The 26,769-nt window shown below is 38.7% G+C and overlaps 1 protein-coding gene across 2 annotated transcripts; it reads left to right on the top strand.

The window, feature by feature from the left end:
* Nucleotides 1-26,769, top strand: LOC104601607 (ethanolamine-phosphate cytidylyltransferase-like). 2 transcript variants are annotated; one of them, XM_010265004.3, is made up of 10 exons: nt 1-201; nt 826-1,260; nt 2,044-2,279; nt 3,682-3,860; nt 11,145-11,216; nt 23,546-23,613; nt 23,801-23,921; nt 24,237-24,302; nt 24,390-24,512; nt 26,182-26,769. In XM_010265004.3, the coding sequence occupies exons 2-10, from the start codon at nt 899-901 to the stop codon at nt 26,251-26,253; spliced, it is 1,299 nt and encodes a 432-aa protein (XP_010263306.1). In that variant the 5' UTR covers nt 1-201; nt 826-898; the 3' UTR covers nt 26,254-26,769. The 2 variants fall into 2 exon arrangements, with proteins under 2 accessions (XP_010263306.1, XP_010263307.1); XM_010265005.3 differs by having other exon boundaries at nt 131-336.

The raw sequence follows: 26,769 nt of genomic DNA, 5'->3' as shown, positions 1-26,769 counted from the left end.
AAAGTTGTTTGTAAAATGCTTGTCTGTGTAAAATGCGTGTGCCCAGATCACTTTCGTATAGCACAAGTAAAAGGAAGGAGAAAAATGCAGAAATAGAAAGTATAAAAGAGGGAATTCTATATTTTTCAAAGCTCTCACACACCAGGGGACTCCTTGCAATCAAGGCGGGCGTGTGAAGCCGAGGGACACACCCACGAGGAGGTGAGATTCATTTGACAAACCCTTTTTCCGTTGCGGTTAATCTGGTTATAGGGGCGACAAATTCAATGATAGATCATGGAATCAGAAGTCCAGCTCATTGTTTTCAAAGTTTTCTTTTCCATCTTGAAGAGATAGGTATTCATTTTCTGTTTTGTATACATTTTTATTCCGAAATTCAAATGGTTTGCTGCGTTTGATTCGGAGTTTGGGACTTGTGTTTTGTAAAAAAAAAAAAAAAAAAAAAAGAGATTGTATCTGGAAAAGGTGTTGTTTCTACATCTCTCTCCATCCCAGAACAACAAGCCAGCGTTGTTGGTCTGGATTTCAGATGGGTTTTTGGTGTTGGGATTTTTCTACTGTGCATTGTTTTTCCCCGAATTTCGTAATTTTTCCAAATGACACCTAATTTTCTAGAGCATGTTCTTGATGGCGGTGATATTTCAGGTGCATACAATGCCCTTATTTCTGCCGGATTTCTCCGTTTTCTCGAGCATATCGACTTGATGGAGTGATTCATTTCTTAAATTTCGATTAGCAATTTTTCATGATCTAACCGGGATAAACTTAGTACTGTGCTTCATCAATTTTTTTATGCTATTTATTTATTTTTGTTTCCTTCGGCAGTGTCATCGATTGCAAGAGTTGGGCCTCCTTGGTGAGGGCAAAGGGAGCTGAAAAAATCTGAGAAGGGGAGGGAATGGGATCAATGGACTTTGAAAGCAACAATTGGATCTGGGATGGGGTCGGCTACTACTCGCATCTTTTCGGAGGGATAATGCTCACGGCTGCTGTTCTTGGGATATCATCGAGCTATTTTGGTAAAATTGGCGTTCCTTCTTTGCCTTACCTTTGGCCACATATGGAGGTCTTCCATAAGAAGAAATACAGGAAGAAACCCATAAGAGTTTACATGGATGGTTGTTTCGATCTCATGCACTATGGTCACGCCAACGCGTTGAGGCAGGCGAAGGCTTTGGGGGACATATTGGTGGTAGGAGTTGTGAGTGATGAGGAGATCATAGCCAACAAGGGTCCTCCTGTTTTGTCCATGGAAGAGAGGTATCCAAACGTTTGTCTTTTTATGCATTTATTCCAGTTTTTTTTTTCCTTTTTAATTGAAAGAAACTTATATTTAATTTTTTGATAGATATTTAAATTTCTTTTTTATTTGGGGTGGTGGTGGTTGAGGTTCTTACTGTTCAGTGAATTTATTTTGCCTTTCTAAATATTTTTTTCCTTAAATAATTTGTATTTCCAGTAAGAACATGTCTCAAAATGTCATTAACTCTAAATCTTGTTCCAGTTAGAGGTTTGGGGTCATAGGTTGAACTTTTAGAATTTATATCTTTCTCTTTCCTCTTTCAGGGAAGAACTGGAACTATATTTACCAACAGATGCAGAGCAAACGAACATGAAAACATTATGTCAATTCTCCTTAATCATCATAAAACCATACAGAGAAAAGAAAATGATTGTTTGGATAGTCACCCAGTATTTTCTGATTGGGTTTAATAAATGCAGCTCCTTCAAAATTTGTGGATTTTTTTTTTTGGTAAAGATGATAAGTTAACAAGCGAGGGGTTCGTTTATGTAGCTGGGTTACCCATTCTCTTTTTGGTTAGTCCTGCATCGCTGCATTTTGTGCCACCTCTATTCCATGGGTAGGGATGGTGGTCGTTTGTCATCTAAATTTTTACCTTTTCAGCTAAGGAGTGTAGCTCTGGTGATCACTAAAAGCTGGGCTAAGTAAATTTCTACTATAGGACCTTATTAATTGGATATTACTGTAATAGGAGAGATGATTATACTACTATTTCTGATCTAATTTAATATTATTTCTAGGCTCACACTTGTTAGTGGATTGAAGTGGGTGGATGAAGTCATTACCAATGCTCCTTATGCAATTACCGAGAAATTCATGGATAAACTGTTCAATGAACATAAGATTGACTACATTATACATGGTGATGATCCTTGCCTGCTTCCAGATGGAACTGATGCTTATGCTCTGGCAAAGAAAGCAGGCCGTTACAAGCAGATCAAGCGTACTGAAGGTGTCTCAAGCACTGATATTGTAGGTACTATAATAATTCTTCTACTTTTGCCTCTTTTGCTGTCTATAATTATTAGGAAGTGTTATATGTTACTGTTTATATACATCCCAAATTAACTGATGCGGGATCTACTGAGCCAAATCTGGGATTTTCTGAATTTTTATGTAATTTGTAAATAGTAGGCCTATTTCTATAATTCTTTAGAAGATCTTTTTGAGTAAGTAGTAGTTTTCCTAATTGCATTAGGATTTGGTTTTCCTAGTTATGTCAGGAGTTTGTTTTCCTAATTAGATTAAAAGTTACTTTAGAAGTCATTGTCATAGTTATAAAGCAAGTTGTGTTTGCCTTATTTATGGTCCTAAGGAGCCATTTAGTAGCAGCTGAACTTAAAGAATTATTGCTTTGTGTTGTTATGGGCTCCTTAATGGCTGTAGTGAAGATAGGTTGCTACCTATACCCTCAAATAATTTATTAGTGTGAAATTACAGATAAGCACTCTGTACTTAGGAGGTAGTAACACTTGTCCCCCTGAGCTCTGTTTTGTGACAACCCCCCTCCCCCCGAACTTCTAGATTCCACAGTTAGCTCCCTTACCACTAAAGGGGTTGATGGTGAAAGTAAAATTACTAAATAGCCCATTTGAGATTCTAGGGCAGCAACAAATAAATATCAAAATGATGAAAATAACCATTCTAAAGCACAAGTTGTTCTCAAGATGATCTTTGTTGAAACAAAGTTGAGAGAAACATGTGAGTGTTTGGATTTTAGAAAAACTAAGTTAAAAGGGCAAAATGGTGAAGTTAACTCACAGTATGCAAATGGTGAGAGCAATGTGCTGGAATCCAAGAGTTCAGGGGGGGTCTTTGTTGCAAGACAAAGTTCAGGGGGCTAAGTGTCACTACTCAGTACTCACTACCCCCAAAGTATAAGGTGGCTGTCTGTAATTTATCCAATTTAATATTTAATTATTTTATCCACTAAAATACAAATCAATAATTCAGTTCAGCTACTTCAGCTGTTACCAAATGGCCCTTAAGTCAACTAGGATTTGCCTCAAGTCAAAAGTCCTAGTCTCAACTAGGATGTTTCAAATTCCAAGTTATTATGTTCATAGTGCTTCTTAATAAGTTTTAGAATAGAAAACAAAGGAAAAGGGGTGACCAACCATCCCCTCTATGCTTATAAATATATAAATATATAAATATATAAATACTTCTCTTTTTTGACATCAAATAAGGAAGTTTTGAGTTTTCTACTTCTAATGTTGAAGTGGTTCCTATTAGTTCTTTTAAGTGCTGATTTGTAGAGAAGCTTAAGTTCTGATTCTAGGTTATTTTTATTCTTTTTTCCCCAAACCTGAAGGTCCATCCTGCATCACCATCCTATTCCTGTTATTGCAATTAAGTCTCTGAATGTTTTGTATTAGGGAGGATACTTTCTTCTGCGAAGGATATAAAAGCTGGTAATGAATGTTTCGACAATACTCTGTCTGAACATGCCAATAACATGAATAACACTAAAGCTGAAGAAAGGCAATCTGGTGGAGCCCAAATATCTCATTTTCTACCTACGTCTAGGAGGATTGTGCAATTCTCAAATGGAAAGGTATCTATGTATAACTTCAAGTGCAATGGTAGAAACACTAATAATTTGTTTCATGTATTCATTAGATTGTGTCTATAGTTCTTTGTATACACATTATACATGCATTTGCACTAGATGCTAATGCTGTCCATGCCTTTTTCTTGTGGAGTATTGTGGGAAGTAGAAATACACAATTTTTGTAATCTCAAAAATTTCAGTGGTGATTGGTGAAGCGGTGATATATTCTTGAGCTGTCTCATGAAATTTAAATTCTGACCTCTCAAAGCAACCTTTGAGTTGTTTATGTTACTCAATCCTTTAGAAGGACATCAGTTTGATGGGGTACATAATATGGGTATGGACCCAAGTCAAACTTCCTTTCAGACTAGCTTGATAGCTTCTTCATCATCATCATCAACAATTACCCTTCTTCATGGCCATAATGAGGACATTTCTTTTATTACCAATAACTACCATAAAAGCCAAATTTAGAATCAGTTAGAGCTTTTGAGGGGACTCTTCTCTATCATATCTGTAATATGTGAAAAAGGAACATTAAACTAGAGTAACATTTATAGATAGATGGTAAATTTATAATACTTGACAATTTAGTATAATCTATCTTTGCTTTTTTTAGTGTTATTTGAACTGTACATTTAATCTTTTTTTTTCTTCTCTTTCAACAATTATCCCATTATTTAAGCTTGATTTGAGCTTGCCGAGTCTGATACCTTGTAAGTATCCATGTAATGTAGTTTCTCAAAGTAAATTCTAGATCTCCAATGTAGGCAAAAGCTTGATATTTGATCATGTGCAACAGTATTTGGAATTTTGGATGGTGTGTCTATTGGAGTTGTCAGAATTGTTAGAAGTAGTTAATAGGGATAGTATTGTCTTTTTCATGTTATTCTTTCTCTCTTATATCTGCTGTAATTTTCCTAAGGGTATTGTAGTCATTTCAGTATTAGTAGAATTTTAATACAACTTGGGTTGACAGTAAGGAGAGGTGAACAAATTTCTTCTTTCTCGTCTTCTTTCTTTTCTTCTCCTTTTCTTCTCTTTCCCTTCCCTTTTCTCTTCCTATCTTCTTCTATCCTTTTCTTCACCTTTTCTTACTTTATTAAAGTTGGAATATGGTATCAGAGCCTTAAGGTCGACTGTACTGTTTGCGGCACTGTTCACGTCTTAACTTTTTGTGCCCTAGGAATAGAGAATATTCTCTATTCTTTGTTGGAAAGGAAAAGGACTTAAGAGGACTGATCGCCCACTTGGAAAAGAGGCTTTAATGCCTCAAGTTGCAGTGTTGTGTGAGTTGGTGGTGTTTTTCTAAAAGCCCTCTATTCGATAGTTCGAAGAGAGCAGCTTTGTGATGTTTCGAGTTGTGAGGTAGGTGCTCCTCAATGTGTGGTGATCTTGTGGTGGTTTGTGTTGTAGTGACACCTCTTGTGGTAAGTATGCAATCTTTTCCAAGTGTTTCTAAGGTAGAGGGCTGATGATTCTTGGTGTTTTTCCTAAAGAAAAAGGTGTGTTACAGTAGTTTCATACCAGCTGTTTGATAGTTTGCCTAGGTGACAAATCAGTGATCTACTCTCACTCATGGCTTCATCAAATGGTAGCACTAAACCTACAGTAGTTGTGCAATCAGATTTCATGACTTCTCAATTAACTACGGTGAAACTCAATGGTACTAATTATATCCCATGGGCCAAGTTGGTTGAGGTCTCTCTCTTTGCAAGAGGCAAGTTGAAGTACATCAAGGAGGGTCCATTGAAAAGTGAATCAGAAGAGTACAATGAATGGGTACAAGAGAATGCCCAAATTATGACATCACTTCGGTATAGTATGGAGAATCACATTAGTGTAAACCTTATGTTTCTAGATACGACCTAGGAGATTTGGGACCATGCCAAGCAATTGTACTCTGGACAAGACAATGCCACAAGAATTTACCAGTTGTACCAAGACTATTTTTCTCTTCAACAAGGGGACAAAAGTGCTGAAGAATACTATGCTTCTCTAAAAAGCTTAAGGAATGAGCTCAATGTTTGTCAACCCCTATCCATTGATTTGAAGACTCAACAAGAACAACAAGAACAACAAGATGTAGTAAGATTTTTATCTGGGTTGAGGTCTGAATTTGAACTAGTGCAGGCTCAAATATTAGGGAGCAGTGATCTTCCATCATTGTCTGAGGTCTTCTCTCGCATAAGGAGAGCCTCAAATCCACATAGTGATCATCTCCCACCTTTAGAGAGATCAGCCATGGTGGTTTCCAGAGGAGGTTTTCCTGGTAGACATATGTGTGGTAGAGGTGAAGGAAATGTGAGGGGTTTTGGCCGTGGGCCTAGAGGTGTACGGGAAGGTGGTAGAGAGTTTGGTGGTGGTTGTAGTGGTAGTGGCTGTGATTCAGCCCGTGAGTTCTCACATTGTGGACGAGAAGGTCACACAGTCAACTTTTGTTATGATCTTCATGGCCTTCCATCTTCTTGGGCTAACCAAGTAATGGTGGAAGGTGATTTTGGGAGTCTTAGTGTGACTGAAGATACTCCTTCCAAAGTTGGTAAGGATAAAGACACAATTTCTAGCTCATGCGAGGAGTATGAAAAGATTCGCCAGTTTGCCTCTTCTAGTTCTACCATTGCTACACTTGTGAAGTCAGGTACTGCTTGTCTTGCTTCTAGTTCTTCACCTTCACCTTGGGTAATTGATTCTGGAGCTTCAGACCATATGATTGGCTCCTCAAATATGTTTGTATCCTTGTCACCACCTTCTACTTCTCAAACCGTTACCTTAGCTAATGGTACTGACCTTAGTTTACGCTCGGTTTTTTATGTTCTTATATGTTCTTAAGTTTTCCTTTAGTCTCTTGTTTGTAAGTAAGCTTACTCAAACCCGTCATTGTTCAGTAACATTTTATCCTTCGTATTGCGTCTTCAGGATCTCAAGACGAGGAAGACGATTGGTGGCAATCGTAAGGTTGGAAGACTGTACTACTTGGATGACCATGGTCCTTAGAAGGCTCTTCATTCATCTCTTACACCACATCAGTGGCATTGTCTTCTTGGTCATCTTTCTCTATGTGTTTTGAAAAAGCAAGTCCCAACCTTGGAGTTCGTAACTCAGTTAGATTGTGAGTCATGTTAGTTGAGTATACATCATAGAGTGTCTTTTGTTCCTAGAGATGATAAGAGAGTCTTGAGTCCTTTTACTTTAGTCCACTCAGATGTTTGGGGTCCTAGTCATGTGTCATCTTATAATGGATTCATATATTTTGTAACATTTATTGATGACTTTTCAAGAATGACATGGATTTACTTAATGAAGGATCATTTAGAATTGTTCTCTATTTTTCTATCTTTTCATGTTGAGATAAGGAATCAGTTTGGTGTATGCATTAAAGTGTTCCGTTCAGATAATGCCAAGGAATACTTTCATAATAATTTTCGGTCTTATTTTAACTCGCATGGTATTGTACATCAATCCTCATGTTCACACACTCCTTAGCAAAATGGTGTGGCTGAGAGAAAAAATCGCCATGTGATTGAAACTGGTCGGGCCTTGTTGATTCAAATGTCAGTTCCTAAAATCTATTGGAGTGATGCAGTTCTCACCTCTTGTTTTCTCATAAACTGTATGCCTTGTTCAGTCCTAGATGGCGCATCACCTTTCTCTATCTTGTTTCCTTCCACCTCGCCTTTCTCTCTTCCTTCTCGTGTGTTTGGTTGTGTGTGTTTTGTTCACAAATTGGGTCCAGGGCCTCCAGGCCATGATAAACTTGACTCCAAAGCTATTAGATGAGTTTTTCATGGTTACTCTCGTACTCAAAAAGGTTATAACTGCTATGATCCTGTTTTACAAAAAGCTTTTGTTACTCCAGATGTTACCTTCTTTGAGAGTTTACCCTATTTCTCTGGACGTGAACCTTCTCCTTCTATTCCTCTTCCCTCTGAATCTGGTGATGTCTTTATTCCCTTGCCTACTTTGGAGGAGCCTATTCGACCATCTATTCACAGAGTGTACTCTAGACATGATAGACAACCAAAATTGTTGCCAGTAGTTGATCCAACTCTAGCTTCTAACATGCCACCAAAGTCTTTGCCATTGACAAATCCACCATCCTCAAACCTTGATCTTCCTATTGCCCTTCGTAAAGGTAAGCGTACTTGCACAGATCACCCCTTTGCTCGGTATGCCTCCTTTGCTCAATTGTCTCCTTCACATCAATGTTTCATTTCCCTTCTATCCTTTGTTTCTCTACCGTGTTCTCTACAGGAGGCCCTCTCATCTCCTAACTGGAAGAAGGCGATGGATGAAGAATTTCATGCACTTTAGTCCAATAATACATGGGATCTCACTTCCTTACCACTTGGGAAGTAGGCCGTTGGTTGTCGATGGGTATATACAGTTAAACACTGTCAAGATGACAATATTGAGCGGTTCAAAGCTTGACTTGTTGCAAATGGGTATATTTAGACCTATGGTGTGGACTATTCAGAAACCTTCTCTTCTGTGGCTAAAATAGGTTCTGTACGAGTGCTCATTTCTTTAGTTGCCCACTTTGGTTAGCTCCTATTTCAGCTTGATGTAAAAAAAAATGTTTTTCTCCATGGTGATCTTCAAGAAGAGGTATATATGGAGCAACCTCCTAGGTATGTTGCTCAAGGGGAGTCAGGAAAGGTGTCAATTGAAGAAGGCTATCTATGGGTTGAAGCAATCATCGTAGGCATGGTTTGGTCGTTTTAGTAGTGTGGTGCAAGATTTTGGCTTGAAACAATGTAGTGTTGATTACTCTCTATTTAGTAGAGACTCGTCATCTAGGAAGATCATTCTAGCAGTGTATGTTGATGATATTGTTCTCACTGGCAATGATACACATGGAATTGATGAGTTGAAACAGTTCCTACAGCAACACTTTCAAACTAAAGATCTAGGAACCTTGAAGTACTTTCTTGGATTTGAGGTAGCTCGATCGAATTGGGGAGTCTTTCTATCCGAAAGTATGTTTTAGATATGTTGGATGAAACCGAGTTGTTAGGATCCCAACTAGTTGAAACTCCCATGGATCCCAATGTGAAGATGACTGATTGTCAGGGGGAGCCATTAGAAGACCTTACAAAGTATTGGAGACTAGTAGGCAAGTTGATCTATCTTACCATCACTAGGCCTGACATATCCTTTAGTGTTAGGGTCCTCAGTCAATTCATGCAGAATCCAACAACTGTTCATTGGGATGGTGTTATGAGGGGTGCTGAAGTATCTAAAGGGTGCTCTTGGTCGAGGGATTTTGTATAAGAAAAGGGGGAGATGTGTCTCTGGTAGGATACTCAGATGCAGATTGGGCAGGGTCTTCGATGGACAGGAAGTCTACTACAGGTTATTGTACTTTCTTGTGCGAAAATCTCATTACTTGGAAGAGCAAGAAGCAGGATGTAGTTGCTAGGGGTAGCACTAAGATGAATACATGGCAATGGTCTGTGCTACCTGTGAGCTAGTCTGGTTGAAGCATCTTCTTTGGGAGATGAATATCACAATTTGTCAATCCATTAAATTGTTTTGTGACAACCAAGCTGCAACACATATTGCATCTAATCTAGTGTTTCATGAAAGGACTAAACACATTGAAGTTGATTGCCATTTCGTGAGAGAGAAAGTGACAAGTGGAGAGGTTGTTACTCCCTATGTTAAATCTGAAGACCAAGTAGCTGATATTTTTACTAAAAGTGTGGGTCGCTCAAGGGTGGACTATATTTGTAACAAGTTGGAACTTTATGATATATGCTCCAGCTTGAGGGGGAGTGTCAGAATTGTTAGAAGTAGTTAACAGGAGCAATATTGTCTTTTTCATGTTATTCTTTCTCTCTTGTATCTGCTGTAATTTTCCTGAGAGTATTGTAGTCATTTCAACATTAGTAGAATGTTATTACAACCTGGGTTGACAGTAAGGAGAGGTGAACAGATTTCTCCTTTCTCGTCTTCCCTCTTTTCTTCTCTTTCCCTTCCCTTTCCCTTCCTATCTTCTTCTCTTTCTTTCTCCTATCCTTTTCTTCACCTTTTCTTACTTTATTAAAGTTGGAACAGGAGTGATTTTAGAATTCTCTGTGGTTGCTTCTGAGAATATAGTTGTAGAAGAACTGGGAAAAGACTTTGAAGAAGTTACTGAGATGCAAAAGGAAGATTTAGAGGTGATTGTTGACCAAGTTGGACAGCTATAGAAGAAGATTGACTTGGAAAAGGTAATTGATAGGGGAATTCAATTGAGTCAAACATTTGGTCCTTTTATCTTAGTTGGTGATGAATTTGCAAGAAAATCTTGTATAGTCTTTTTTGTTGATGGACAAAAGCTTTTATATATTTGGAGAAGATGGATGGAGATGCTGCTAACTAACTGTATTTTTAGCCTGATGATGCAGCAGAAGAGGAGTGAATTCTAAATGATCTTGTGATAGTGGTGTGGAATCCATGGGGGGGGGGGATTAGGCTGGTTTTGTGTGTTGTTGGGCGCTACAAGTCCTTGCTGTATGAGATTTATATTTTGGTATATGATTGAGGGGTGTTTAATTTGTTTTATTTTGGCTGTTCCTATTTCGGGTGACTACTTATTACCTTTTCTTGTGCCTTTTTCTTTTAATGAAAATTTTCTTTACTATAAAATCCTAGACCTTGTCTAAGAGAGACAGGGTATCTTGGATTTAATCCAGCTAATACTCCAATTGAGTGGAATTGTAGGTAGGGTGATGACAATGTGCGGTATTTATTGATGCATGTTGGTTCCAGTGCTTAGTTGGTTATTTGATTTATTTGTCCCTTACACAATTTGGTTTTGCATGTGTTATGAGTATTCTCAACTACAGTTTTTCTCTCCTTGTACCACCTAAACAGAGGCAAGTTGGATGATATTCTCAAGGCTCAAGGATCTTTCCTTTCTTAATAAGTTTTCTAATGTACCATTGTTTGCTGGTTTCCAAGGAGACCTTTTGAGCAAACTAGAAATGTCAAGAAAATGTGCCCATAGTTCTGTGGTTAATGTGCAATCTTATCCTTAATCATACATTTGCTTGGCCTTACTGTCCAAGCTGTAAGGACCATCTTAGGAGGGACATGGGAATCTGAAATTTAAATATGAGGGAAATCCCCTTATGAAGCCACCTTAAAGATGCAGAATCTAATCTATTTCTATGATTGCAATAGGACTAAAACCATTTTATTTTATGGTAGTGCTTCAATGACTTATATTGTTGCTTAATTATTTCACCATGTGTGATTCTTGATGAAATGACACTTTTTTTTTCTTGGATATAATTTTAGGGTCCAGGACCAAATGCTCGTGTTGTGTACATCGATGGTGCATTCGATCTGTTTCATGCGGGACATGTGGAGGTGCAACAAATTTAGTCACTTTTACATACTTCATAATTTTGTTTCATGTGGGATGTGTGTGTGTGCATTGATTGATTGTTCATTTGACTTTTTTTCTACATTCCTTTTGATTATTTTAAGATAAATCCAAATACTTTACTGAAGATGTTGTGCCGGTTCTGTTTTTGATCCATGATCATCCTTGTATTTTTCAATACAAGTTTAGTAATTTTGATTGTAGCTAGAGTACATTTTGAACATGATTTGAAGCATTGGTTTGTAGCAACTAGCAAATGATACTTGTTTTGTGTCGAATATCTTTTTTTTGATAGATATTTTGTATCTAACATCTTCTTCACTCCATGTCTTGCTTATTGTCCATATTGGATTATACAAGGGGTAAAAGAGATACAGAGCCTACAAATTCAAACAAAACAACAAATATGGGGTTTTCCCAAGTCCCAAAGAAGAAATCAAGAGATGCCACCTTACAAAAATTCAGAGATACTAAGGAGACTCTTTGCTGGCAAGATAGAAGACAGAGAAAGGAGATAAAGTTTAAGGAAGCAATTGAAGGATCTTTTGATTAAGGAGGAAATAAGTTGGAGGCAGAAATCTAGGTGCAAATGGTTGAAGGAGGGGGATAGAAACACTGGGTTTTTTCACTCAGTGGCAAACGGTAGAAGAAGGAAGAATTTCATTTCAAAGTTGGAAGTAGAAGGAACAGTTATTTCCCACTTGATAGAAATAGCAAAAACCCTTGTTGGCCATTTCAAATCTATTTTCAGAAGACCTTTAAATGAAAGGATCTAGTTGGAGTGTTTAGATTGTCCGATTCTTAAGTCCAGAAAGCAGAGAGTGGTTAGAAAGGAGATTTGATTTGGAGGAGATAAAGGAAGCAATCTTTTCAAAGGATAGAACAAAAGCTCCAGGTTCGGACGGGTTCACAATGGCTTTTTATCAAGATTGTTGGGGTATTGTGGAGGAAGATATTGGGTCAGTGTTTGAGGAGTTTCACAGAAAGGGAATAATCAACCCGGGCTTGAACTTCACTTTTATTGCTCTGGTTCCTAAGAAGAAAGATGCTTCACAACCAAGGGACTTCAGACCTATTAATTTGGTGAACAGTTTGTACAAAATAATCGCAAAAGTGTTGTCTCTATGGTTAAAGAAGGTTCTTCCTTCTATAATTGCACCTAACCAAGGTGATTTTGTGATGGGAAGACAAATTACCGGTCAAATCTTAATTGCAAATGAGAGTCTGGAGAGCTTTAGGAAATCCAAGAGGAAAGTGGTGTGTAAATTGGACTTGGAGAAGGCTTATGACTTGGTTGATTGGTCCTTTTTGTTGGAGGTGTTGAAAAGTTTTGGCTTTGGAGACAGCTGGTGTAAATGGATTTGGGGTTATATTAGAAGTTGCCACTACTCTATCTTGGTGAATGGAACTGTGGTGGATTTCTTCCTTGCCTCGAGAGGAATAAGACAAGGTGATCCACTATCCCCTTTCCTATTCACTCCGATTGCTGATGTATTTGGGAGATTGATTCAGAGAGCGGATTCAAGGAATTTAATAAAATGATGGAGAGTAGGAAGGGAGGAGATACCTCTTACTCATCTACAGTTCGCAGATGACACTATCCTTTTCTGTGAAGGTGGGGGACATTGAGTGGATCCGGAACCTAAAGTTGGCAATACAACTCTTTGAGCGGGTATCCAATCTCAAGGTGAATTTGGATAAAAGTAGTTTGGCGGGTGTGAATCTGGAGGAGAGGGAGCTTAGAGAGTATGCAGATGTGTTAGGGTGTGTAACCTAGGAATGGCTGATGGCTTACTTAGGCCTCCCCCCGGGGGATAACCCTAAGAAGGTAAGCTTTTGGAACCCGGTGGTGGAGAGATTTGGGAAAAGGCTTGCCTCTTGGAGGAAAAATTATCTTTCCTTGGGGGGGAGAATCACTTTGATTAGATCAACCCTAGCTAATCTTCCTATGTACTTCCTATCAGTGTTTAAGATCCCTACAAAGGTCTCTAACACTTTGGAAAAGCTTATGAGGGATTTCTTGTGGGAGCCTGGAGAAGAGAAGCGGGACCATAGTGTGAGTTGGGAGGTGGTAAAAAGCTAGGAGGTCTTGGGATTGGGAATCTTAGGAAGAGGAACATGGCATTGTTGGGGAAATGGTTATGGAGGTTTTCGTTGGAAAGAGACAAGTTGTGGACAAAGATTGTGGCTAGCATACATGGGTTGGAAGACAATGGTTGGGAACCTGGAATCTTGGCAAGGACTACAACCACTTCTCCTTGGTTAGCCATACACGAATTGCTTCCAGTATTCTCCCCTTGTATTAGGTATGGTCTTAACTCCGGTAATAAAATAAAATTTTGGGAACAACTTTGGGTCAGGGACTCACCTCTAATGGACCAATTCCCCTCTTTGTATGCTCTTTCTGATTTGAAAACTGAACCCATTTCTTCCTTAACCCCCTCGGACTCTCGTTTAGGGTTTGGGTGGAACCTAGGGCTGAGAAGGGCAATTAGGGACACAGACTTGGACCACATTTTGTCTTTATTAGCCATCATTGAAAATGTCTTCTTGGATCCCTCTAAGGAGGACACCAGATTTTGGGTTCCCTCCTCTTTAGGTGTTTTCTCTTGTGCCTCATTTTTCGAGACTTTAACTCAGCCTTTTGATCCCATTGGGTTGTCTTTCCCGGTTAAAGAAATTTGGAGTAGGCCCATTCCTCCTCGGGTTCGTAGTTTTTGTTGGGAAACTTTCCTGGAAAGAATTAACACAAATGACCTACTTCAGAAGAAGAGACCCAACTCTTGTTTACTTCCCAATAGATGTACTCTCTGTAAAGCTGATGGGTAAACTGGTTACCACCTTATGGTCACTTGTTCGGTTCTTAAATCAGTTTGGGAGTGGGTCTTCTCCCTTTTTGGGTGTGTTTGGATACCCTCTAGGAGTGTCTAAAGCTTGTTCTTTCCCTCTTTTTTCAGATGGCTGAAGAAGAGAGGGAAGACTATGTGGAGAAGCATTAGGGCTGCAATGTGTTGGTCTCTATGGGAAGAAAGAAACTCATGAATATTTTCAAAGGAAAGAACCATTGGAAACTTATTAGATCTAATCCTATTAAGGGTGGCACATTGGTTGAAAACTATGGAATTGTTCTCAGATTATTCTGTGGCTGCTGTGGTGAGAAATTGGAAGGAGATAGCCTCCTCTGCCCTCTGTAAGAGGATCTGTAGTCCTTCGTGGTCCCCTCCTCCTTCTGGGTTCATAAAATTGAATTTTGATGGTAGCTGTATAAGGAACCCAGGGCCTTCTGGGATTGGGGGAATATTCAGGAATGAGGTGGGGGCTATTATTGCTATGTTCTCAAGCCCAATTGGGGAAGGAGACTCTCAGGGCTGAGATCCTCGCAGCCCTGGAAGGTATCCAAAGAGCAAGGGAGTTGAACATCAGATGTTTGGTTCTTGAAGGTGACTTGGAGGTGGTGATTAGGTGGCTAAAGGGGGGAGGCAGCGGATTATGGAGTTATAACAATGAGAAGAATAAATTTAACTGGCTGAGTAGGGATATTGTGGTTCATTACAACTGGGTGAAGAGGACTGTTAATTTTTTATTTTTCCTTGTATTCTTTGGTGGGGTGTTAAGTCTTTTTACCTCTCCTTTGTACCTAAGCTTCACATAGTTTCATATCTTTAATAAAGTTTCTTGTTATATTGATAAAAAAAAGTCAATGCTCCATGCACCTTTAGCAGGATGATCAATTGTGAAGTTGTCAGATCTTGGATTCCAATAGAACAAGAGGTTCAAGGCCCTAAAGTGAGAATACCCCCAAGGTGCTAGTGGAGTAAAAGAGATGGAGATGAAGGGAGAAGAAGCAAGGTTTCCTGCCATCCATGGGATAGAGACAAGAGATGGATTTTGAAGCAAAGAGATTTCTTCTTGAGGATTGCAGAAACAGTGGTTAGTGCTCATTGAAGGTTAGGGAAGAGAAGAAAGCCACTATCTTTCTAGTTGGAGAAGCCATGCTATGGTTGAAAGACTTTATTGATGGAGCAACTTTGATATAGGATCAGCTCAGTTCTAGTCCTTAGAGAATGTTGAATGGTCTTCTTTGATCAGAATTTTATGGCTATTGATGGCTGTAATGGCTTCTTGAAGGAATAAGAGAGAAAATAGGGATAGAAAGAAGAGAGAAAATACCTGGAATCACTCACAGGGTGCTTAAAATCACTCTAGGGCATGGGAATCACTCGCCCTAGTTAGCATAAGCTGAAAAAAACTCATATTTCATTGCCTTTGTGTAAAACGTCCATCTCTCTCTCTCTCTATATATATATTTATATAGACTCTAGACTCGTAATAATCCTAGGAGTCAAACTTTTAGACTCATAATAGTCTTATAGTCCTAGGAGTCAAACTGTTGGACTCAATAATCCTAGTAGGACTTAAACTAAGTTGTCATATCCTATTTCAATTCAAAGAAGACTTAATAACTCCAATCCTATTTATGCAATGACTGAAATTTTAAACATAAACAAACCATAACTAGAAAAATTAAACCCCATCATTGGACCCCACAAAAATTGCAAAATGACAAAAATACCCCTACTATCCAAAAATATAGAAAAACATAAAATTTCATAAAAGTCCATTTTTGACTCTTCAGCTCCTGCATCATTCTCCCCCGGTTCAAAAGAACTCGTCCTTGAGTTTTGAAGAACTTGAGGATGAAAAGTTGATATGCCCCAATTACAAAAGGAGTAGGACTTCCCACAGCTATATGCTTGGACTGTAGAGTAGAGGCCACACACAGAACTAGAAAAGGATCTTGAAAGAAATGTACTTTTGAAACACTGCCTTCCATAACCATCTTTGTTAAATCATCAATAACATTAGTGTTGGTTCGGCTGGTTTAGTGTTTATGTTAGTCATATTTGTGTCTTAAGTTCTTAGTTATTGGGCCTAAACTTGTTTTATTTTTTTTGTCTAGGTGTCCCATCACTAGTTAGGGGCATTCTAGTCCATTCATGTAACATTACTTTGTAAACATCTATATAAGATTGTAGGGCCGGCTGAAGTGTAGAAGCCACCATTCTCAAATCTTCTTCTCTTCTTCTTCTTCTTCTTTTCCTTCTTCTTCTTCTTTGGCTGTTGTTTTCCAGCAAACATGGTATCAGAGCACTAATCGGTCTGACTGGTTACAACCGCCTCTTTTCTCCTCTTCTCTATTCCTTCTTTTTTTTTCTCTCTCTCTCTCTCTCCTATCTTGTTCACTGTGAAGAAACCCTAGGGCTGACCGTAGAACATAGCAAGGTCTGTATCTAGGGTTTCCCTTGGTTGTAGGGCCCAAGGGGAGTTTGTTACAGAAGTTGATGCTCTACTAGACACCCTGCAGCAGGTAGTAGCCATTCGGCTGCTAAGAGAGATCTATGTGGAACAGATCTAGGTGGAAGGACTGAATTAGACAGTCCTAGTACAGATCGTAAGGGTGGTCACAGTCTACGATAGCAGAAGTCAAAGCCCAACCTAGTCCAGAAGAGTTCAGCACAGTACAAAGGTGGATTGTTCTTGGTTTCAGACCTGTTACGAGGGGTTCTCAAACTTGTAACAGCTTCGGTAAGTCTGGAATCGTGTTCTTTGTACTGAGTTTTCAATTGTCATTACTGTAAGAGGAAGGAGATGTCTTCAATATCGGGAGAAGTGTCTTCTAGGGATAATAGAACTGGTGGGAGGTCTTCTAATCTGGAAAACCCAAATCTGCACAACTTGCAGATCACCAGTGTATTGTTGGATGAATATAACTTCAGAGAATGGTCTGTTTCAGCCATGCTCTTCATTACTTCCTAGGAACTTACGGGTTATTTAGATGGACAGAAGAAGGAACCTGAAGTGGGCAGTGTGGAGTACGCAATATGGCGTAAGGAAAATGCTACTGTTATGTCCTGGCTGCTTGCTTCGATGACTCCAAGAGTGGCCAGGACTGTTCAACACTTTCCCACTGCTGGGAGAAAGTGTCTAAAACTTATGGACAGAGAAAGAACAATGCAAGAATTTATAGGCTAAACCAAGACATTGCTGCATTGAGACAAGGAGATATGACAGTTGCAACGTATTTTGCAACCCTAGAAGGACTATGGGAAGAACTTGATCATCATCTTATTCTTGGTTAGGAGAATGTAAGAGACAAGGAGAGGCATGATAAACAAACTGAAGAGGGTAGAGCCTTTAAGTTCTTGGCAGGTTTAGACCCAATGTATGAGAGCATAAGGTCTCAAATTTTGGGAAGGGATGAAATGTCAGATTTACACCATGTCTACTATCTAATAGGAATGAAGAGGTTAGGAGGAAAGAGATGCAAGTTGACACTCAAATGCAGCCTGTTGAACATTCAACGTCCTGATTTCTTCAAACCAAAAAGGGAGCAAGCATTCAGACAAGAGGCATCTTAAGTGCACTCATTGTGGAGGTGAAAGGCATGTAAAAGAGGCTTGTTGGGTTCTTTATCCTCATCTGAAACCAGCTGCGTTAAGGAAATACAAGAAGCCCTAGAGGAATCAAACAGCAAGTGGGAACCTTGTTACTAGTCACAGTGGTGATAGCTCGAAGGACACATCTATAGTTACACCTCCTCCCATGGGACAGACTGCTAATTCCACACATCCGGGTTCTTGGATTTCACTGTTGATGAGGTAGAGGTCCTTAGCCGGGCCTTAACCCGTCTAAGGACTAATTCCCTTACTTCCACCTCTCTTGCCAGATCAGGTATTGTCTCTGCTTATAGTGCAACTAGTTCTATAGAGTCTACTTCTTGAATTATTGATTCCGGTGCAACTGACCACATGACACACATGCCCGCTTTATTTTCTTCTTATCATTTGATGTCTGGCCAAGATAAGATGAGAGTTGCTGACAGTTCTCTCTCCACCATCTCTGGGAAGGGGGGAGTTGACTTAAGCAAGGACCTCTCTCTTAAATCTGTTCTACATGTTCCCAATCTTCCAATCTCTTATCTGTTTCGAAGCTTACAAAGAATTTAAATTGTAGCATAACTTTCTTTCCTACTCATCGTGTCTTTCAGGACAGACTGACGAAGAGAACGATTGGGAGTGGTCATGAGTGTGGAGGTCTCTACTATTTTGATGCAGACATCAGTTCGGCCTTACAATCATCTGCTGCCAGTAGTCAAAATAATGAGGAGTCAATAGCTAGGTTACACTTGTGGCATGCAAGGCTAGGTCATTTACCTTTTTCATCATTGCAAGGGTTGTTTCCTGAATTACTCAAGGGTATTTCAAGTCAAAGTTTAGTTTGTGAAGTGTGTCAGTTGTCAAAACAATTTAGAACTCTTTTTCCAATTTATAGTAATGAAATTCAAGCTCTTTTTGATTTGGTCCATTCTGATGTTTGGGGCCCTTCATCTCTTGTTTCTGTAGATGGCTTTCATTACTTTATCAGTTTTATTGATCACTATTCACGATGCACATGGATCTACTTGTTAAAAGGATGTGATGAAGTGCCACGGATAACCATGGCATTTTGTTTAGACAATGATTGAAACTCAATTTGACAAGAAGATAAAGCAATTCCGTTCAGACAATGTTGCTGAATATTTTGAAAGATCCTTGAACCTGGTCATGGAGCATGCAAGCATGCTACACCAGTCATCTTGTGCTAGTACCCCTCAATAGAATGGGGATGTTGAGCGCAAAAATAAACACTTATTGGAGACTGCTCGAGCTTTACTATTTCAGCACAAGGTTTCCAAGCACTAATGGTCTCAAGCAGTCCTTACCGCATCATATCTGATAAATCGGATGCCATCCAAGTTGTTGGGTATGAAAATTCCTTTCTCTGTCCTTTGTCCTAATCTTCCAGACTTTCCTCTTCCACGTAGAGTCTTTGGTTGTGTATGTTTTATTCATGTAAAGGATCCAAAGAAGACCAAGTTGGATCCTAGGGCTACGAAAGGAATCTTTCTAGGGTACTCTCCTACACAGAAGGGTTACAAGTGTTATGATCCCATTACCAAGAAGAAATACGTCACAAAAGATGTGGTATTTTTTTAGTCTCAATCCTATTTTCATTCTTCCCATAATCCTCTTTAGGGGGAGACTAGTGGGATGGAAGAGGATTCTTCTTCCCCCTCCTTTTTTGTTTCTCTTTCTACCTCAGGCCTTCCATCTTCTCCTCCTGATCCTCCTAGTTGTAGCATCCCAGGTGAATCTAGTGAGGCTCATTGAACCTGTTACCACTCTTTATGCTGCTGATGTAACTGAGGACACTAGTAGGCAACAAAAAGATATAAGAATCACCTACAACAGAAGGAAAAAAGACCCTCTAACTCATGGTAGCAACCAATCGGACTCGGATCAATCTATCTCAGCAACTCCAGGTGATCTTATCACTCACACTTCTGATTTGGATCTCCCTATTGCTCTTCGTAAGTTTATCCGTTCTTGTACTATCCGACACCCCATTGCTGAATTTGTTTCTTACTCACGTTTATCTCCTCGTTATTATTCCTTTGTGTCTGCTCTCTCTTCCGTGCATGTCCCTACTAGGTACTCAGAGGCAGTGTCTGATCCAAGATGGAGAGAGGCTATGAACGAAGAAATGAAAGCCTTAATGAAAGCAAGGACTTGGGAATTAGTGGATCTACCAGAATGGAAGAGCACTTTGGGATGCAAGTGGGTGTTCACTGTAAAGCATAGGGAGGACGGGTCCATTGAAAGATACAAGGCCAGACTTGTGGCAAAGGGGTTTAATCAAAAGGAAGGGATTGACTACAAAGAGACCTTTGCTCCAGTCGCAAAGCTCAACACAATCCGGGTTCTATTGTCATTAGTTGCAAACTTCTCATGGGAGCTACATCAGTTGGATGTGAAGAACGCTTTCCTAAATGGCGATCTACATGAAGAGTTATTCATGGATCCTCCACCAGGTTATGGCTTTGATGGAAAAGTGTATAAATTGAGGAAAGCATTATATGGTCTTAAGCAGTCTCCTCGGGCTTGGTTTGAGAAGCTTTGTGGGGTCATGAAGAGAGTGGGATACACTCAAAGTGGTGCAGATCATACCTTGTTCATAAGGAAACAGGATAGCAGACTTACGACACTCATCGTCTATGTGGATGATATGGTGATTATAGGGAATGATCTAGAAGAGATAAAAAGATTGAAGGAGTTCTTGGCTTTTGAGTTTGAGATCAAAGACTTGGGCCATCTGAGATACTTCCTTGGAATTGAAGTTGTTAGGTCACAAGAGGGCATCTATATATGTCAACGGAAGTATGTCCTTGATATTCTAGAGGAGACAGGTATGATGGGGAGTAGACCAGCAGATACTCCAATAGAACAGAACCATGGTCTACAGGAAATCAGTAGGAGAGGACTACCTTGATAAAGAGAGATACCAAAAACTGGTAGGTCTACATGTTGTCAGCTATGCACTCTCCAAAGATTCCTCATATGAGAGCAGTGGAAAGGATTCTTAGGTACTTGAAGACTTGCCTAGGAAAAGGAATTCTGTTCAAAAAACACAATAAAATTGAAATTGAAGCGTATACTGATGTTGATTGGGCTGGTTCTGTTGGAGATAGGAAGTTTACTTCTGGGTATTGCACGTTCGTTGGAGGGAACTTGGTTACATGGCGAAGTAAAAAGCAGAATGTAGTTGCTAGATCAAGTGCAGAGGCTGAATATCGAGCTATGGCTCATGGTGTTGCTGAACTATTGCGGCTTAGGACCCTTCTTGGTGAGCTCGGGATAAAGGTCGAGTGTCCTCTCAGGCTGTACTGTGACAACAAGGCTGCCATCAACATTGCAAATAACCCAGTGCAACATGATAGGACGAAGCATATTGAGATTGACCGACACTTCGTTAGAGAAAGGGTAGTCTCACGGGAACTCTGCATTCCTTATACTCCTTCTGAGATGTAGATTGCAGATGTGCTAACAAAAGGACTAGCTTCAATGAAATTCTTAGACTGGCTTGGCAAACTAAACATGACTGACATCCATGCTTAGCTTGAGGGGGAGTGTTGGTTTGGCTGGTTTAGTGTTTATGTTAGTCATATTTGTGTCTTAAGTTCTTAGTTATTGGGCCTAAACTTGTTTTATTTTTTTTTTTGTCTAGGTGTCCCATCACTAATCAAGGGCATTCTAGTCCATTCATGTAACATTACTTTGTAAACATCTATATAAGATTGTAGGGCCGGCTGAAGTGTAGAAGCCGCCATTCTCAAATCTTCTTCTCTTCTTCTTCTTCTTCTTCTTCTCCTTCTTCGGCTGCTGTTTTCCAGCAAACAATTAGTTTCTTGAACACTTAATTTATCAACCAACCATTGTGATGAATCTTCCCCTCACGTATCCAAACCCTTAACTGCAACATTTGGTACTTTTCCTTCAACGTCTAGAATCACCATCTCTATGTGTTATGCTATCCTTAGTTCTTCAACAAACTGAAGGACTCCTTCCATTGTTGATGTTGGTGGAATTTGTGCTATGTTAGGTTGTAATTCTTGAATTAGTTCTAGTTGAACTTGAAAGGTCAAGTCACTTTCTTTCTTATTGGGATCTACTACAATCAGCACATTTGTATCTTGCACTTGAATTTCTTTAACTTGTTCTGCTTCTATTTCTTCTTGATTATTAACCTCAAGCTGATCATGGGTGTTGGAAACTCTAGTAATTTCTATTTTTTTCTTGACCTCTTGATTTTTAATATCTAGAACTTCTATAGCTTGAAATTCTTCTTCTTTAGCTTCATCCTCAACTTCAGCTCTAGGATAGGCATCAACTTGCAAGGAATCATACTTTCTTTTCAACTTTGTACCTTCTTCCCTTGGACTTCAAGTTCTTTGTTGTAACCTACTGCTTCTTCTTTTGCTCGAAATTAGTCAACTCCATATATAGATCATCATGGAAGTCTAGTGAGATGTACTTTTCTTGTAAACACCTTTCATCTCTGCCCATGTATTAATTGGATCATCACCTCTATTTTCTAGTTGTTGCTCAAGAGTTCTCCACCATACTTTAGCATGGCCCGTCAACTTCATGCGTGCAAATCTAATCCTTTGTTTGTCAAATATGTCATGCCAATCAAAATATTCTTCTAGCTCAGCAACCCAATCAAAGAATGCTTGCGGTTCTTGTTTTGTTCCAATGAATCATAATACATAAAGTTTCATAAAATTCCAATTTTGACTCTTCAGCTCCTGCATCAGGACCCTTTCTGATATTTGAAGTCATCAATAAATTTTCTTTGATCATGCTTTTGATAAAAATTTCCTTATTCGTTTTACCATAGAAAATCAGTAAAGACCTCAAAGCAAGATGTGGTCTAGCTATTCTTATTAACCTAATTGTATGCCCAAATATTCTTTCAACCGGCTTGTTGAAGTCAAAGGCTGATGCACAATTGAGCCCTAAATAAATGCTAGACTTCAGCCCCACATGAATCACCCATCTTTAGAAACAAGATGTTTTAAAATTAGTAGCACTAAAACAGAGCATATGACATGTAAATTTAGTAATAATAGGAGTGTAAATCAAGATACACTTTGGATTGGGGACAAAGAGATAACTCATCGTGACCATTTTTGGTACCTTAGTTCAATAATTTATAACAAGGGAAAGATTGAGGAGGATGTCACCCGAAGAATTAGAGTGGGATGGGCAAAATGGAGGGGGGTGCGTCTAGACTTTTATGTGATAGGTGAACACCACTTAGATTAAAAGGAAAATTCTATAAAACAATTGTAAGGCCATCTATGTTGTGTGGAGAAGAGTGTTGGGCAGTCAAGAGACGACATACTGATCCATCCATTTATATTTGGGTTTTTGTCTTCTCCCCCAATCATGTCTATTTGTCAAGGATGTCATATATTTGTGAGATAGTTTTTCCTTCTTTCCTGCTCAAATTTTCAGTGTTTTTTTTTTATTGGGTAGAGTGTTAAATCTATTATTTTAGTGGTTATACAGAGGAACCCCTCTATATGGAAGATAGGCACATGCTAATAATATTCTAGTGAATACATCTGATGTTATAGGCTCAAATACGAATTTAAGAGTTTTACACGGTCCTGTACTGATTTTTTGGAAATATGGATATAGACATCCTGTCCCAAATTTTACTGAATACATGGAAGTAACATTGTCAAAGGAAAAACCTGCATAAGTTATTGTGGATACAGAGATTGGTTTAAGTGTCCTAGTATCAGTGTGTAACATTCATGACTTTTCTTTACTTTAACCATAATGATTCATTAGATACTGTCATAATTTCCCCCATCTATTATTTGATTCTTTTTATGGGCTGAGCTGCTCTTTCTTGTCATGTTCAGATATTAAAGAGTGCTAGGCAGTTTGGAGATTTTCTCCTTGTTGGTATTCACAGCGACGAAACTGTCAGGTTGGTTTTTTGTTCATTATCATATTTGGTGTCTGCCATTCTTCATGGATCAGAAGGAAATATTATTTCCAAATTATTTCCAATACCAGTCAGCAATCTTTGGTTTGGTCTGGATGCTGCTGTATGGAGGTTATATTTCATAACTTGTGGAAGAAAGAAGAATTCTTAGTATTGTTTTCCACTGCAGTGAGCATAGAGGAACTCAGTATCCAATCATGGACCTTCATGAACGTAGTCTTAGTGTGCTGGCATGCCGATATGTTGATGAAGTTATCATAGGCTCCCCTTGGGAAGTTACAAAGGACATGGTATGTAGATTTCTATACCATTATATGTCTTGGATTTGTGGCTCTCGAGAAAACTGAAGCCACCCATCATTTAACCTTTTTCATTTGCCCAAATCAATTCCTCTCATCATAACTAACTTAAGCCTCAAGTTCTGTAAAAAGCGAGGCTCTTTTTCTTTTATTGATATATCCTATAGGATAGACCTTTTCCTCTAAAACCCTTTTCTGTTGACATGCTCCCTTGGTAGCTTCTTATACATGTGCTAAGAACATGATTTATCATTAATCATTCTAAAGTGAGGTTGGTGCTGATGTTAATTTTCTGGGCTTGAGCAGATAATTACATTCAATATCTCCTTGGTTGTGCATGGGACAGTTGCTGAAAGCACCAACTTTTTAAATGTAAGTAAATACTTTAGTTTGTTTAGTGTGGACCAATTTCTTTTCTCCAGTTTATAAATTTAGCAGTGATGTTGATTTTGTATATAGGATGATGCTGATCCATATGCAGCTCCCAAGAGCATGGGAATTTTTCGTATGATTGAAAGCCCTAAAGATATTACTACTTCTTCTGTTGCCAAAAGGATAATTGCTAATCATGAAGTTTACAAGGTATTGACCAAGATCATGATCTTACTTACAATAGTGCATCATTCTTATTATTAAAAAAATGCTTTACCCAATGCTGGTTCCAGCTATCTGGAAAAACCTTGGCTGTTGGCCCCCTACAGCCAAGACTGTTGAGAATGTTCCTGGGCATGACACATTTCTGTAGGTGTTGGGTAAAAGTAGGGGTGAGCATTCGGTTTATTCGGTTAAAAACTGAACCAAATAAACCAAAATTTTAAAAACCGAGTTAAAAAATTAAAACCAAACCGAAACCGAATTATAAAAAAACCTTGGCTGTTGGCCCCCCCTACAGCCAAGACTGTTGAGAATGTTCCTGGGCATGACACATTTCTGTAGGTGTTGGGTAAAAGTAGGGGTGAGCATTCGGTTTATTCGGTTAAAAACTGAACCAAATAAACCAAAATTTTAAAAACCGAGTTAAAAAATTAAAACCAAACCGAAACCGAATTATAAAAAAACCAAAATTTTTAGTTTGGTTTTCGGTTATTTTGGTTAAAACTGAATTTTAATAATATATACTTTATTATATATATTATAACATATATTATGAAATCAACTTTTATTATATTATATATAAATATATAATATATTATATATTATATGTTACATATTATATAATATATCTTACATATTATATATTACGTATAATAATAGAAAGTTTGGTTAATTCGGTTAACTGAATTTCTAATTCTAAAAACCGAAAACCGAATTAGTCAAAAACTGAATTAACCGAACTGATTTAACCAAAAACAAAAAAACGAATCGAACAAACCGAAACCAAAATTTTTGGTTCAGTTTTTTGGTTTTAACCGAATAGTGCTCACCCCTAGGTAAAAGAGTAACTGCACTCAATATTCTTTTGGCCAAAAAGACAAGCAAGGGACTGAAAGGGTTGATGTGTCATGCCCAAAAATGTCCCCAACAGCCCGGCTGTTGGCCCCAAGTTTTCTCCAGCCATCCAGGGTCTTGGGAGTAGACTGGATATGGACCTAACCTCCCAAAAATGTCCCCAACAGCCCGGCTGTTGGCCCCAAGTTTTCTCCAGCCATCCAGGGTCTTGGGAGTAGACTGGATATGGACCTAACCTCCAGCAGTTTTTAGCACAAAGTGGCTACTCCAAGACTCGAATAGGCATTCTTGTGCTTGTTAGCTTGAGATTTTACCACTGCATCAAGAAATGGACAATCCCTTGAAAATTCAATTGAATCCTTGATGATAAAGAATGTTTAATCAAATCATGAATTTAGGGCTGCAAACAGATCGAATTGGATCAGATATAGGTAGATCCAAATTTGATTCGTTTTATCCATCAGTTTATGTCAGATACAGATCGAATTGAGATTGCAATTGGATATTGAATAGTAAAAATAAATTAAACCAAAAATTGGAAATTGAGAAAGCTGTGAATTGTTATCAAGTTAGGCTAGCCCAATTGGAGGCATTTTCAAGCTGTTCTTTTTCTTGTTCTTCTGCTCTTTCCCTTATTTTCTCTTTGTTTCCGTATAACTTTCATTGCAAATCCTATATTCACACTCATGTTTCTTGTAGAAGAATTTCACCTCACTGTTAAGAAATCCAAAGAAGACAATCATTACACCATAACTGTTATTTTCTTGTGTACTTTTGTCTTAATGATTAGCTTGTCATGCAGAAACGCAATGCCAAAAAGGTAGAGAGTGAAAAGAGATACTATGCTGAGAAGAAATATGTATCCGGAGACTAAGAGTTATGTAAATGTTTTTATGTGGCTGCTGAACCAACTAAATAACCTTTCTGCAACAGTGGCTTGGTTGACAATTCCACTGCACTTCTCCCCATTACCATCGTGAAGATTACTGCTATTGATGAAGATGATGGTGTATTGTATTTTTTTTTTTTTTGGTTTTGTGAAGATAGAAAACGAGTACCATGGAGAGTTTGTTTTCCAGAACATTAGAAGCCTCCAGGAGTGCCATTTCTTTTCCCCTACCCACCCTAATTTTGTTGTAATTCTTCCCTACAAGAGTAGAATAGGTGTTTCATCGGACAAAACAAAACTAATCTTGTGCTGCTGTTTGTGATCGTTGCACCCCTTTCATACTTGCAAGCAAGGAGGAAATCTGATTCTCTAGGGACATGCATTTGTTTTTGTGGTTTAGAGAGAAGGGAGTTCATTGAAGTTTGTAGCACTCTGCTCTATAGAAACACTTGATATTGTTGTAGCCTTTTTGAGATTCAAGGTGATTTTTTTAGATATTCA

The sequence above is a fragment of the Nelumbo nucifera genome, chromosome 8, assembly GCF_055504915.1.
Source record: "Nelumbo nucifera cultivar China Antique chromosome 8, China Antique-T2T, whole genome shotgun sequence".
In the NCBI taxonomy this organism is placed as follows: Eukaryota; Viridiplantae; Streptophyta; class Magnoliopsida; order Proteales; family Nelumbonaceae; genus Nelumbo; species Nelumbo nucifera.
The sequence above is the reverse complement of the archived record's forward strand: the minus strand, read 5'-3'. Positions and strand labels throughout refer to the sequence as shown.

Bases quoted from the DNA above. Each gene is read 5' to 3' on its own strand.
- LOC104601607 (XM_010265004.3), top strand. From the start codon at position 899: ATGGGATCAATGGACTTTGAAAGCAACAATTGGATCTGGGATGGGGTC. The intron at 1,261-2,043 runs GTATCCAAACGT...TATTATTTCTAG, and splicing joins GTTTTGTCCATGGAAGAGAG to GCTCACACTTGTTAGTGGAT. The intron at 23,614-23,800 runs GTTGGTTTTTTG...TTTCCACTGCAG, and splicing joins CACAGCGACGAAACTGTCAG to TGAGCATAGAGGAACTCAGT.